Source organism: Apodemus sylvaticus, chromosome 7 (genome assembly GCF_947179515.1).
Source record: "Apodemus sylvaticus chromosome 7, mApoSyl1.1, whole genome shotgun sequence".
Classification (NCBI taxonomy): domain Eukaryota; kingdom Metazoa; phylum Chordata; class Mammalia; order Rodentia; family Muridae; genus Apodemus; species Apodemus sylvaticus.
This window is the reverse complement of record NC_067478.1, coordinates 113,446,782-113,460,999: the sequence shown is the minus strand read 5'-3', so window position 1 is coordinate 113,460,999 and position 14,218 is coordinate 113,446,782. Positions and strand designations below refer to the sequence as shown.

Below are 14,218 nucleotides of genomic sequence, written 5' to 3'. Positions count from 1 at the left end.
TTCACACAGTCTTACACTCCTATGTGGTTTCACTAGGATGCTTAATATTTGACTCCCTATGAGACTTCATTGCAAAAGATTTGTGCAAAGGCATATGTAAATAAATATAATATACTATAGAGTGTAATTTATGTAGTATATTTAATTCATATATACGGTATAATATATAGTATATTTTATTTATATATAGTATAATATATAATGTAATTTACGGTCTCTCTTACTTCTGAGTTGTGTTTTCTATGATGGTATGCACTAAACACCCTATGACTATTCTTAATTAAAAAGATATGGACATACAAGTGCATATTGCTGTGTGGTGTCTGTTAAATGATGGAAGAGTCAGCTACATATGAATGCATCTAGGTAGAATGAGGTTTCAGTTGGTGACACATGGGCAACAGAGAATGTATATATTCTTACTGTTTACCAAAGAAGCTGTAGGAGGGTTCTCACTTAATAGAAATATGTAGTGTTCCTCTCAGAACTTCAACCTGACTGGTGACTCTCAGTGAGTGATTCACTGATCAGAAGACTACATAGAGATAATTTCTAAAAATGCTCAGTTTGAAAGTTACTCAAAACCAAGGTGTCACATTATGGTTGGGCTGAATAAAAACTTCCTTTCAAGCAGCCAAACCTGGACATGTCCTCATCATGAACTGACAAGAAGAGCAGCCTTGTGTATTGCTAATATAATAAGCAGTGTGTTCACATCACTTTGTAGGTAACGTCTTCATTGACTCTCTTGCCTGGTCTTTCTCAGTTCCTGCTTAGATATGGGTACTGATTCCAGGCCAGTGGGAGTGCACAATGCCTGGTCATGCCTCCCTCACCAGTCTTACCGTCTCGTTATAGTTTTAAAAATTGTTTTCAAGAGAGGTCTCTATTCTAGTCCAGAATGTAATTCACTCTACAGAAAAGAATGACCTTGAACTTATGTTTCTCCTTTCTTCACTTCTCTAGGATAAACATTAATAGGATGGAGCCATCCTGGGCACATTTTATACAGAACAAGGATACAAACTTTGGGTCCTGGACATGCTAAACGTGTACTGAGAAAACTGGGATGAAGTCCAATATAATATTACATTATATTAATATAATTGCTCCCTTTAATAAAACTACAGCATACTGAAGTATTGAAACTGTAGTTGTACTATGCAGTAAACACTTGAAATAATAATAGGGTACGTGATTCATTGCAGAAAATATGTATCTACTCCATATTAACAGTCAGAATTTGGCCACTGTCCGCCACTCAGAGATAAAACTCCTAGAGCATAGAGTTTTGACATTTAAAGGTATATTCCCTTTGGATGTGTCAGTGTATACCTTAATAAATAACAGCAGTCTATAGGCTCAGGAAGGTGGAGCTATGTGAGATCTGGGCCAGAAAGAAGTTACACACACACACATCTCAAAAATAAAACAAAATCCCTAAAATTCACCAAATTCCCTAAAGAATGAGATAGCACTAACTAATATCTAAGTTGTGAATAGAGGACTTACTTGACCATGTGCCTAAATTGTGTTGCCCTTTCTCCATGCTAATAAAGTCCACCCACTTAACCCTTCTGTAGACTTCATTACAATGAACCATGGGAAAGCCAGTTGGGACACATCCATTCAGCATTCCTGTTCCCCTGGACTGGGTTACATTTTTAGGACCTGCCACCTGAAAATGAGTATGTGTGCTTCTATGCCTTTTACAAATGACTATCTGCTGAATGGGAAATGATACAATCTAGGAATTCTACCCATTCTCGCGGTCATGATAGTGTTTGAGATCCTAATAGATTTGATATCTTACAGGCAGATCCTAAAAACTGTAACTTTTCCATAGGGATTATTGTACCCTGGTGAATTCAATGACCACAGATACATAGGTAAGTTTTTAGATCACAGTGTTGCATCAGATAAAACATAGTGTTTACAACAATTCTTATCTTAGTAATTCCAAAATACATACTCTTTCCATTTTTTTTAGGAGCCACCTGTAATGGAGAGGGGAAAAATACTTTATATTCCATAATCAAGCAGGGTAATATATAAAATTGGTTTTGATTGATCCATTTATGTACTATAGTTGCAGCAAGGATGAAAAATTGCAGTTGAGTGATAACTATATTGATGGATACGTTATTTGATGATGCCACAAATTATTTGGGGCTCAGTTCTTGTGACAAAAACTAGTATCTTTCATACTTTTTCTGATTCATAAGTAGATCAAACAAACCTGTCCGGCCTCTAGAGGGTCCCAAAATCTACACCACATATGAAAACAGGTATTTTTCACTAATACATATTCTATTTCTAGGGCACATGGTTTAGAACTAATTGGAGTATATGACTTAAAGTTTGGTGCATTAGAAGCTTACTGTGTCTAGCATGTGGATGTTGGGTGTTCAGTTGGCTGTTCTTTAAACCATGAGGACTAGTGTAAACTGGAGAAACCCACTTGACAGGGATTAGTTTCATAAATCCGGACATAATGTTGCACCACATTGTGATGTAATGAATTATTGAATTGAGACCAAGTTAGTACAGTTCCTACATTCCATCCTCTTCCTAAGTAAAAGCTCTAATACCTATGATATCTCTGACTATGTCATGACTCAAATGTGATACCTACTGAAACTTAATGGAATCACTGAGATAGCCTTTCTACCTTAGAGAAACGAAAGCCCCTCTTACCTTAACCCTCCTCAGTGGTGACTTTTCCTCATCTTCTTCTGAACTTGCACTGTCAGCTCGTTTAGCTGACACTAGGGGAACAGACAGAATAACAGTCAGCTGATGGTGCTTCTCATTACTTACACTGCACTTTACTTGATGCAGATTAAAGTGCATGGACTTAGTATATGTAATTAAATGTAGTAAATGAGATGGTCGCAATAAAGCTGGAATGTTTTCTGGGAAGGTAAATAGAGAAAAAGAAAGGATTTGGAGAGAAATTGTGGGAAACGAGCAAAAGAAACTTGCCCCAAGTACTGCCATGTTGTTTCAGAACATAAAGCTTTTTCTTAATCACAGCTCCCTTTATTCATCCTTTGTTCTCCAGAACATAATGGTTGTTTCTAACTACAGAATAACAAGTGGACTTGATTGGTCAGGACTGTAGAACCTACAGACTATATCAGTTTGCATAGGTCAACCTCATAAAGGAAAGCCTTTGTCCTTAAATCCTATTGGAGGAAAAATGTAAGCCTTTATCCTTAAATCCTTATTGGAGGAAAAATGTAATGATAACTTGGCACAGATGCTTTGTAAACTGAAATACTCTAATACTTTGGATCAAGATCATGGTTCAGCTCCCATGTCTGTTCTCTGTTCCTGATTGATCAGTAGCAGCTTGATTGAAATATATATTTGTCATGTGCATTGACCCGGATTCTGACTTATATTGAATCTATACAGACTGCATTACATTTGGTACATTGGCCAGGAATCCATTCACACCACACAGGTCCTTGGTTTGCAATCATTCACATTTGGGGGACTTCATTTTTGGAGTCACAAACCTCTAGAAGGTAGCTATCTGGGACCCAAGAAAGAAGAAACTAGACACAGTATTGTGTGTATCAGAGGAGGTCAGGAGACATCCTATTTCCTCTCTGGTGCCCGTTGGCGACCACCTGATTCTAGTTCTGGGTACTGCTGGTGGCATGTCCGTGCCCCATTGTGGGGACATCTAGAATCTCTTCCATCTCATCCCCAGTTCTGATTGTGCTTAGTGTTGCAGTCTGTCTCTGTCTGTCTGTCTGTGTCTGTACTTTGATGTAGTCACTTCATTGTGACTCTCTGTTTCATATTTGGAGAAACTGGCCAAGCTTCATCTTCTAAACATTCACCCCATGATTTAGTATTAATTTGTTTGAGGATTTCCAGGGAAAATAGTAACTGAATTGAGAACAAAAACTGAAAATGTGGCATAGCCCTTTGAGCACTGTCCTTTGAGCACTGCCCTTTGAGCACTGCCCCCTTGGCCAGGAGCCCAGCACAGCCACTGCATATTTGGTTCTGACTGGTCTTAAATGCATGTCTTTACTGTGGTCTGTACGTCTTGCTTGTAGATTATTGGCTTAGAAGTTATTTGGTATGGTTAAGAATGTGTAACATCTGTAACAAAAACTTAAAATTCAGGGGTGGAACTGCACTAGGCAACAAAGCAGGGCATGAGCTGACCAAGGAAAAAGGTCTCCTGAGATACTTTAAGATTCTTGCATAATGCCTGTCTTAAAAACAGATTTATAAAAGAGAGGATTTAAAACAATTTTTGATGAGGTATTAAATCTGCAACTCCATGCATCTGTATACAAGAACATATCTTCCTGGAGGGCCAAACATTATAACATCAAAGTAGTTCATTTGGTATTTATTTAAAAGACACTAAATTATTTACACTCTTAAACTTGGTGTTGTCTTCTAAACATTGTGATTATGCTTGGTATCTCCAACTTTTAAAAAGGTATTTTATTTTGGTGTGTTGCAAATACACACAACTGAAAAATTTTAAACTTCTTTTAAAAAGCTTTTAGAGTTTTAAAGAAAACTAAGAACTGATTATTTTAAAACCAGCAGAGGATGACCTTGTCGGACATCAGTGAAAGGAGAAGCCTTGGTCCTGTGAAGGCTCGATGTCCCAGGGTAAAGGAAGGCCAGGACAGAGAAGCAAGAGTGGGTGGGTGGGTGATCAGGGGGAGGGGCAATGAGATAGGGGGTTTTCAGAATGGAAAGGGACAAAGGGGATAACATTTGAAATGTAAATAAAGAAAATATCTAATAAAAACTTTAAGATAGCATCCAAACAACCGCTTTCCTCTCTCCCTCTCTACTTATCTCTCTCTTTCTTTGTTCCCACCTTCCTCCCTCCCTTCTTCCTCCTCCTCTTTTCTTTCTTCCCTACTTTCCTGACTTCCTCTCTTCCAATTTTTTTTCTTTCTTCCTTCTTTCCTTTTGTTCTTTTTACCTTTTTAGTACGCTAGAACTAGGATGTATCATAGAGAATGTTATATGACATTTAAAATAATAGCAACAATGGCAATGATTAATATATCTTGAATACCCAAATTTTTAATTTATTACTTGTAATATATTTCTCCAAAGTGTAGAAAAAATAAAATCTCCTACCCAATGAAACAGGAAAAAGAAATAACTGTCCCCATTAAACTAACATCTGATCTCCTGTAGTTCTGACTTTCATTTTGAACCATTAATAACTTGTCATTCATGGAAATACTTTGAATAGCATAAGGCCTTGATTGACTGCAGGCATGTAACTCAGTCACCAACCTCTTCTGACATCACATCCCTAGGGGTGTGGCTGAGGCCTTAGGAATATCAGCAAAGTCCCAAGTCTGAAATATAGCTTTGTTACTCAATCCAAGCCAGGCTTTGTTATTTATAGTACATAGAAACAGAGTTTGAACTTTCCAAAAGAGGAAAACAATAAATCAAGCTAACAAAATGACCGGCTCTAATATTAAAATATCAAGCTCTGTTTACGTATCCAGTCAGTTAGTCTGTGTCTTTTTATTGGGGCATTGAGTCCATTGATGTTAAGAGATATTAAGGAATAGTGATTGTTACTTCCTATCATTTTTGACGTTATTTTTTAAATTTGATTGCTTAACTTCTTTTGGGTTTGATGAAAGGTTACTATCTTGCTTTTTTCAGGGTGGAGTTTCCCTCCTTGTATTGGTGTTGTCCTCCTATTATCCTTTTTAGGGCTGGGTTTGTGGATAGATATTGGGTGAACTTGGTTTTGTCGTGAAATATCTTAGTTTCTCCATCTATGGTGATTGAGAGTTTTGCTGGATATAGTAGTTTTGGTTGGCATTTGTGTTCTCTTAGAGACTGCATGAGATCTGCCCAGGACCTTCTAGCCTTCATAGTCTCAGGTGAAAAGTCTGCTGTGATTCTGATAGGTCTTCCTTTATATGTTACTTGGCCTTTTTCTCTTACTGCCTTTAGTATTCTTTCTTTGTTTAGAACATTTGGTGTTTTGATTATTATGTGACGGGAAGTATTTCTGTTCTGGTCCAGTCTGTTTGGAGTTCTGTAGGCTTCTTGTATATTCATGGGCATCTCTCTCTTTAGGTTAGGGAAGTTTTCTTCCATAATTTTATTGAAGATATTTGCTGGCCCTTTAAGTTGTAAATCTTCACTCTCATCTATGCCTATAATCCTTAGGTTTGGTCTTCTCATTGTGTCCTGGATTTCCTGGATATTTTGGGTTACAAGCTTTTTGCACTTTGCATTTTCTTTAACTGTTGAGTCCATGGTTTCTATGGAATCTTCAGCATCTGAGATTCTTTCTTCTATCTCTTGTATTCTGTTGTTGATATTTGCATCTCTGTCCCCTGATTTCTTCCCAAGGCTTTCTATCTCCAAAGTTGTCTCCCTTTGAGTTTTCTTAGTTGTTTCTACTTCTGATTTTAGATCCTGGATGGTTTTGCTTAGCTCCTTCCCTTGCATGTTTGTGTTTTCCTGTAATTCTTTAAGAGATTTTTGTGTTTCCTCTTTCATGAGCTCAGCCTGTTGACCAAAGTTCTCCTGTATTTCTTTAAGAGATTTTTGTGTTTCGTCTTTCATGACCTCAGCCTGTTGAGCAAAGTTCTCCTGTATTTCTTTAAGTGTTTTTTGCATTTCCTCCTTGTTGGCTTTTGTATTCTCCTGGATTTCTTTCAATGATTTTTGTGTTTCCCTTGCAAGGGCTTCTAACTTTTGATCCATTTTCTCCTCAATGTCCTTCATGTGTTCCTGTACCAGCATCATGACCAGTGATTTTAAATCCAAATCTTGTTTTACTGGTGTGATGGGGTATCCAGGACTTGCTGGTAGAGGAGAATTTGGTTCAGATGTTGCCATATTGCCTTGATTTCTGTTAGTGACGTTTCTGCGTTTGCCTTTTGCCATCTAGCTCTCACTGGTGTTACTTGGTCTTGTCAGTGCTGGACTCACCAGTGCAAGCTGCCCCTTCCCCGTTGGCCTCTGGTGCACAGCTTACACTCTGCACTGCCTATAGACAGGGTGCTGTTGTCCAGGCTGTTCAGATCCCGAAGCAGGCACCTGAAGTCTCCCGCTGGGGCCCGCAGGATTTATTGGAGCACACCGACTTCTCCCAGCTGGCCGCCCGGAAGCCCCCACTAGCCTCTTGAGGGACCTGGAGATGTGGCGGCCACCCAGGCTGATCTGAAGCGGAGAGAGTTGAGCTGGGGGCTTCTGCCTGAGGCCTTGCCCCAGATTGTGTCTGTGGACCAGGTGGAACCCGTGTGCACCCCCAGGGAGCTCCGAACAAATGGTGCTGGTTCAACTGGAGGTCAGCATGCAGAAGAATGCGAATTGATCCATCCTTGTCTCCTTGTACTAAGCTCAAATCCAAATGGATCAAGGACCTCCACATAAAGCCAGACACTCTGAAGCTAATAGAAAAGAAACTGGGGAAGACCCTTGAGGACATCGGTACAGGGAGAAAGTTTCTGAACAGAACACCAATAGCGTATGCTCTAAGAGCAAGAATTGACAAATGGGACCTCATAAGGTTACAGAGTTTCTGTAAGGCAAAGGACACCATCAAGAGGACAGATCGGCAACCAACAAATTGGGAAAAGATCTTCACCAATCCTACATCAGATAGAGGGCTAATATCCAATATATATAAAGAACTCAAGAAGTTAGACTCCAGAAAACCGAACAACCCTATTAAAAAATGGGGTACAGAGTTAAACAAAGAATTCTCACCTGAAGAACTTCGGATGGCAGAGAAGCATCTTAAAAAATGCTCCACTTCATTAGTCATTAGGGAAATGCAAATCAAAACAACCCTAAGATTTCATCTTACACCAGTCAGAATGGCTAAGATTAAAAATTCAGGAGACAGCAGGTGTTGGAGAGGGTGCGGAGAAAGAGGAACACTCCTCCACTGCTGGTGGGGTTGCAAATTGGTACAACCACTCTGGAAAGCAGTCTGGCGGTTCCTCCGAAAACTGGGCACCTCACTTCCAGAAGATCCTGCTATACCACTCCTGGGCATATACCCAGAGGATTCCCCACCATGTAATAAGGATACATGCTCTACTATGTTCATAGCAGCCCTATTTATAATTGCCAGATGCTGGAAAGAACCCAGGTATCCCTCAACAGAAGAGTGGATACAAAAAATGTGGTATATCTACACAATGGAGTACTATTCAGCCATTAGAAACAATGAATTCATGAAATTCTTAGGCAAATGGATGGAGCTAGAGAACATCATACTAAGTGAGGTAACCCAGACTCAAAAGGTGAATCATGGTATGCACTCACTAATAAGTGGTTATTAACCTAGAAAACTGGAATACCCAAAACATAATCCACACATCAAATGAGATACAAGAAGAAAGCAGGAGTGGTCCCTGGTTCTGGAAAGACTCAGTGAAACAGTATTTGGCAAAACCAGAACGGGGAACTGGGAAGGGGTGGGAGGGAGGACAGGGGAAGAGAAGGGGGCTTACGGGACTTTCGGGGAGTGGGGGTGGGGCTAGAAAAGGGGAAATCATTTGAAATGTAAATAAATTATATCAAATAAAAAAAAAGACAAAAAAAATATCAAGCTCTATGATATAGACGTAGAAAAATTAATGAGGATGTGACGTGAGGTTATTAAAGGTGTGATGGGCAGGAGACGGGTTGGATTATGGGCAAATGAAATGAAGTATTTCACTAGAAGGCAGTCGAGTGCTATGGAAGTTATTACATGACCAGTCAACAGAGCCGGTCCCGTTACCATAGTGACCTAATACAAATGGACTTTCTTTGAATGCCCTTCCACAGAAAGCTCCTGTTTTTCTATGTGGCACCCAGTAAGAACAGGACACTAATACTGTTGAGTTGTTTCATCACCACTGATGCTGCTCTCAGCATTTGCCACCTGAGATGGGTAGCCATGATGCTGGGGGAAGTCTGAAACCAAGATGAGCAGACATGGTTTGGGGATGGCCACCAAATCCTAAATTTGTCATTCAAAGCTTATCATACGGGTGTGAGGAAGACTGTATTCTTCTTCACTGAGGTGGTGCGGGAATTAAGATATGGACCAGTGACCATAGAGGATGTTGGATGACTGACTTTTGTCACTGATAACAGCACTAAACCCAATTTCTCAGTGTATAGCCTTTAACTTCCCTGTATTGTTTCTGAAACCCACCTACATGCTCATTCTTCCTCTTTCCCTCAACATCCCTTCAAATCTTTAAACCTCATTTCCTGTCTAGCCGTTAATAAAAGAAAAGTGCCACCCCCACAGCCTTCCCGAGGTCACCCTCCCATTCCTTTAGATTTATAAGGCTTTGTCTTAGAGTTGGTTTTCTCACCTTTGTTTAACATTTAACAGCTTGTTAGACCAGGGAGATTGAAATGTTCAGGAGGCTACAGTAGATATTCCATATAATGACTGAGAAATCACTTGTTAAAGTTAAGATTCCTGTGACAATGTCAGCAGGCTTACTAGTAAATGAGGAAAGGTAAGCTTTTGAGAAAACAGCTAAATACAGTCTCTATATTATTTCAGGGCATGCAAATCTCACTAGGTTGTGGGTAGCGCCTGGATCCTGTCGCTAAAGTGGCTGGCATTAAATATAAAAGAAACCTATTGCTGTCCTAAGGTTCACCTCAGGAATGGATTCAAACAAAGACTCAGATTGTAATATAGTATGGTTGGCTATGGAAATCTATATCTTAGTATCCTTGAAGGTTGGTCTTAATAAGAACAATTTAGTCTTCAAAAGCAATCTCAAGAAGACCTATTTGTAGGTCTTAGTTTTCTACTGTTGTCTGATAGACAATGTGTGATGAAACACTTTTAAAATGTATTTTGTTACTACAAAGTATTTTATAGCTTTAGTTTCCTTGGGGGGAAAGCTGGTCCTCCATAAGCCTCAGTTAGCATCTACAACAATTTTCCAAGTGACTGCCATAACAATAAAAACTACATGGCTTAAAAATAAAAAGTTAAATAAATAAATACATAAATAAAACCAGCTTTTAAAAATGTTTAAGTGTATAAGGCTAAAGTTTATCAGATATTTTATTATCATGTCTTTATAAACATATGATCTTGATAAATGCATAAATACAAGACTAAAAACTGGAGCAATAGCTACACACTACAAACTGAAAAATTCCTGTCTTACTATGCAATAAGACAATAGCCTTAAGCAGTCTAACAAAGAACTGGAAAAGTTTATCAATCCTTTAGAGGTTAAAGACCTTTTTTTACAGTGGTAGTCTAGGATTACCTACAAATTTGTTTTATTATTAGGATCACTACAACATAAAAACTACATATTAAAGGATTAGAACAATTTAATGAATGATAATCTGACTTAGCATATGTCTCTCCTGTCCTAAGCTCTATTCAGGTTAACAGAGACTCATTTAAAGATGCATGTCTAACCTGCTTGTTTTTACTAGCATTGTTAACCTGTAGCTATTTGTCACTGTGTCGTGAAAACATCTATTATGTTCTATGACAGTATACCAAGAAACTTCCCAGTGTCTACACTTAAAAGTCTTATATTGATACTAAAAGAGTTTAGAAATAGTTATTTTTATTGTAAATTTTTAAGAATAATTGTAAAAAATACAGGTTAATAGTTGCCTCATAAATGATGAAATTTTTTAAGAGGTTCACAACTACATTTGTAATCATGCTACATGCTGGTATAATTAATTTCAGAAGTAAGCATATTTAGCCTCCAGTTTTATATCTTTAAAGCATAGTCTAAAGCAAATAACTAAAAACAAGCATTATTTAACCTATATATGTTTGGTAGATACCAGCTCTCAAGCCTGTCAGAGATCTGCTGAATATGGCATTTAAGATGGTTTTTTTTAATTTTCTATATTCTCTGATTACATTCCAAATGATTTCCCCTTTCCCAGTTCCCCACCTCCCCATAAGTCTCATAAGCCCTCTTCCCTCCACCAATTCCCCAATCAACACCCTCCCACTTCTCTGTCCTGGTAATCCCATACATTGCTGCATCAAGACTTTTCAGGACAAGGGCCCTGTCCTTCCTTCTTCTTGGGCATCATTTGATATGTGAATTATATCTTGGACATTCAGAGCTTCTGGGCTAATATCCACTTATTGCTTTCTATGTTTGTTCTTTTGTGAATGGGTTACCTCACTTAGAATGATATTTTCCAGTTCCAAACATTTGCCTAAGAATTTCATGAATTCATTGTTTTTAACTGCTGAGTAGTATTCTATTGTATAAGTATACCACATTTTCTGTATCCATTCTTTCATTGAGGGACATCTGGGTTCTTTCCATCTTCTGGCTATTATCAATAAGGCTGCTATGAACATAGTGGAGCATGTGTCCTTATTGCATGCTGGGGAATCCTCCGGGTATATGCCCAGGAGTGGTGTAGGAGGTTCCTCCAGAAGTGTCATGCCCAGTTTTCTGAGGAACCTCCAGACTGATTTCCAGAGTGGTTGTACCAGCCTGCAATCCCACCAGCAGTGAAGGAGTGTTCCTCTTTCTCCATATCCTGGCCAACACCTTCTGTCTCCTGAGTTTTTAATCTTAGCCATTCTGACTGGTGTGAGGTGAAATCTCAGGGTTGTTTTGATTTGCATTTCCCTAATGACTAAAGATGTTGAACATTTCTTAAGGCGCCTCTCAGCCCATTGAAATAGACTCCAGAGAGCCAAATAACCCTATTAAAAATGGGGTACAGAGTTTAAATTTATATGACAGAGAGTCTTAGATCCTAGCAATGACTCCCAAGGTCTCCAAGAAGATTTGGACACAGCAACAAAAGACGCAACCTGTACTGTGGTAATGCTAACCATGGGGAAAGACCACCCCAGTGCCTTGCATGGTGCTAGGGCTCAGCCTGAGCTATGGACAAGCAGGATACCAAAGAGAAAGTAAGGTCAGTCCCCAATGTTCATCCTCCACAACCTATCAGAGACGCTGGGCCTGCGAAATGAAGACTAATGCTGCCCTGAGATATACTCTCTCAACTTATCTATGGACAACTCATGATCCATGTAGGGTGGCCATCTATAAAATGGGTCTCAGGCATTTTAATTGATACATAGGGCATTGGATTATACTTCCTGCTGTAATTCATCCTTCTCAGATCTCTGATGACATTGATGAATAGCTTAAACTGTAGATTTGCCAGCTCAGCAACAACAGGCAACCAGCTCTTCTCCCATAGCTGCAACCACCGTATTAGTCCATTTCACATGTAAAAACTAAGCAAGGATTTTCCTAGATCTACTAGGTCTCTCATTAAGAAAAGGAAAAGAGTAGATATAAGGAAATAATTAGGTGGAAAGGAGAAGGTTAAAGTCTAGGCAATTCTGAGGATTTAAGAAAGTGGCCTAATGTATAAAAAAGTCAGAGGATGTGAAATCTTAAGTAACTTCTGAGGGTTTGAGGAAATAATATAAGATATATAAGAACTTTGGCAGGGAGGTGGAGGCACATGCCTTTAATCCCAGGACTTGAGAATCAGAGGCAGGCAGATTTCTGAGTTCAAGACCAGGCTGCTATACAGAGTGAGTTCCAGGACAGCCAGCACTACACAGAGAAACCCTGCTTCAAAAAATACAAAAAAAAGAAAGAAAGAAAGAAAAAAGAAAAAACAGAACTTCAAGTCTCTGAAGAAATAAGGTGAGGAATTTATCACAAGGTGGAAAGTCCTCCCTTGATCTTGAATTGGTAGGATTAAGGTAGTGGAAATGGCAATCTTATCAAAAACAATCTATATATTCAGTGCAATTCCCATCAAAATTTCAACACAATTACTCATAGATCTTGAAAGGACAGTTCTCAGCTGAATATGGAAAAACAACAACAACAACAACAAAATACCTAGGATAGCTAAAATGATCCTGAGCAACAAAAGAATGTATGGAGGTATCCCTTTCCCTGACTTCAAGCTATACTTCAGAGCAATAGTAATAAAAACTGCAAGGTATTGGTATAGAAAAAGACAGGTTGATCAATGGAATCCATTCACAGACCCAGAAATAAGCCCACCTACCTATGGACACTTGATTTTTGACAAAAAAAGCAAAAGCATACAATGAAACAGGGAGAGCATCTTCAACAAATGGTGTTGGCCTAAAGGTATCCACATATAGAAGAATGTAAATAAATCCATATTTATCACCCTGTACCAAACTCAAGTCCAAATGGATCATAGACCTCAACATAAAACCAAACACACTTAATCAAATAAAACAGAAAGTGGTGAATACCCTTGAACTCGTCAGTACTGAGGACAACTTCCAGAACAGAATACCAATGGCTCAGGCAATATGTTCAAGAATTAATAAGTGGAACCTAATGAAATTGTAAAGTGTCTATAAGGCAAAAGGCACTGTCAAGAGAACAAATTGGCAGCCTATAGATTGGAAAAAAAGACTTCACTACCCCTACATCTGACAGACAGCTGATATGTAAAATATATAAAGAACTCAAGAAGCTCAACACCGACAATCCAAATGACCCAATTTTAAAATGGGGTACAGGAACAGAAAAGCAGCTCAGCAGTTAAGAGCACTGGCTGCTGCTCTTCCAGAGTTCCTGAGTTCAATTCACAGCAACTACATAGTAACTCACACGCATCTGTAATGGGATCTGATACTCTATTCTGGTGTGCATGAAGACAATGTACTCATATACATAAAATAAATCAAAATAAATCTTCAAAAAATTAAAATGGGGCACAGAGCTAAGCCGAGAATTTTCAACAGAGGAGTCTTGAATGACCTAGAAGCACCTAAAGAAATGTTCAGTGTCCTTAGACATAGGGAAGTAAAAATCACAACTCAGAGATTCTACCTTATAAAGATAACCTGACAGGCCAGCACATGCTGGTGAGGATGTGGAGCGAGGGGAACACTCAACCACTGCTGCTGGGAGTGCCTTTGAAAGAAGGAAAAGAAAACCTCACAGAAACCTCCTGCCCCTCCTGCCATTTCCTTGTTTCTACTATTCTTTTCCAATATTTAACACACCACTCCAGGGACCAACTAATGAGGGATCAGACAAGAAATGCTGGGATCTAATTCCTAGTCTGTCTTCATTCTCGACACTTCTGATAATCACAGGGTCACTCTTGAGACAATTGGCATTGACTCCATCCACATTGCACGTGTCTGGGAACAGGCGATAGAGAGGGTGGCTCACCTGGTCCTGCCTGCAGC

At 39.0% G+C, this 14,218-nt stretch overlaps 2 protein-coding genes across 2 annotated transcripts in view; both read right to left on the bottom strand.

The window, feature by feature from the left end:
* Window positions 1–14,218, bottom strand: part of LOC127689388 (zinc finger protein 39-like) — a 236,606-nt gene that overhangs the window by 178,543 nt on the left and 43,845 nt on the right. The gene's annotated exons all lie outside the window — the stretch shown is intronic.
* The window catches only part of LOC127689812 (nucleolar and coiled-body phosphoprotein 1-like), a 50,194-nt gene that overhangs the window by 15,347 nt on the left and 20,629 nt on the right, over window positions 1–14,218 (bottom strand). Inside the window, exons 7-8 of the mRNA XM_052189395.1 lie at window positions 2,698–2,768; window positions 1,973–1,997 (exon numbers count right to left, since the gene is read on the bottom strand). Of these exons, the coding sequence (XP_052045355.1) occupies window positions 1,973–1,997; window positions 2,698–2,768 (96 nt within the window). The remainder of the gene's footprint in view (window positions 1–1,972; window positions 1,998–2,697; window positions 2,769–14,218) is intronic.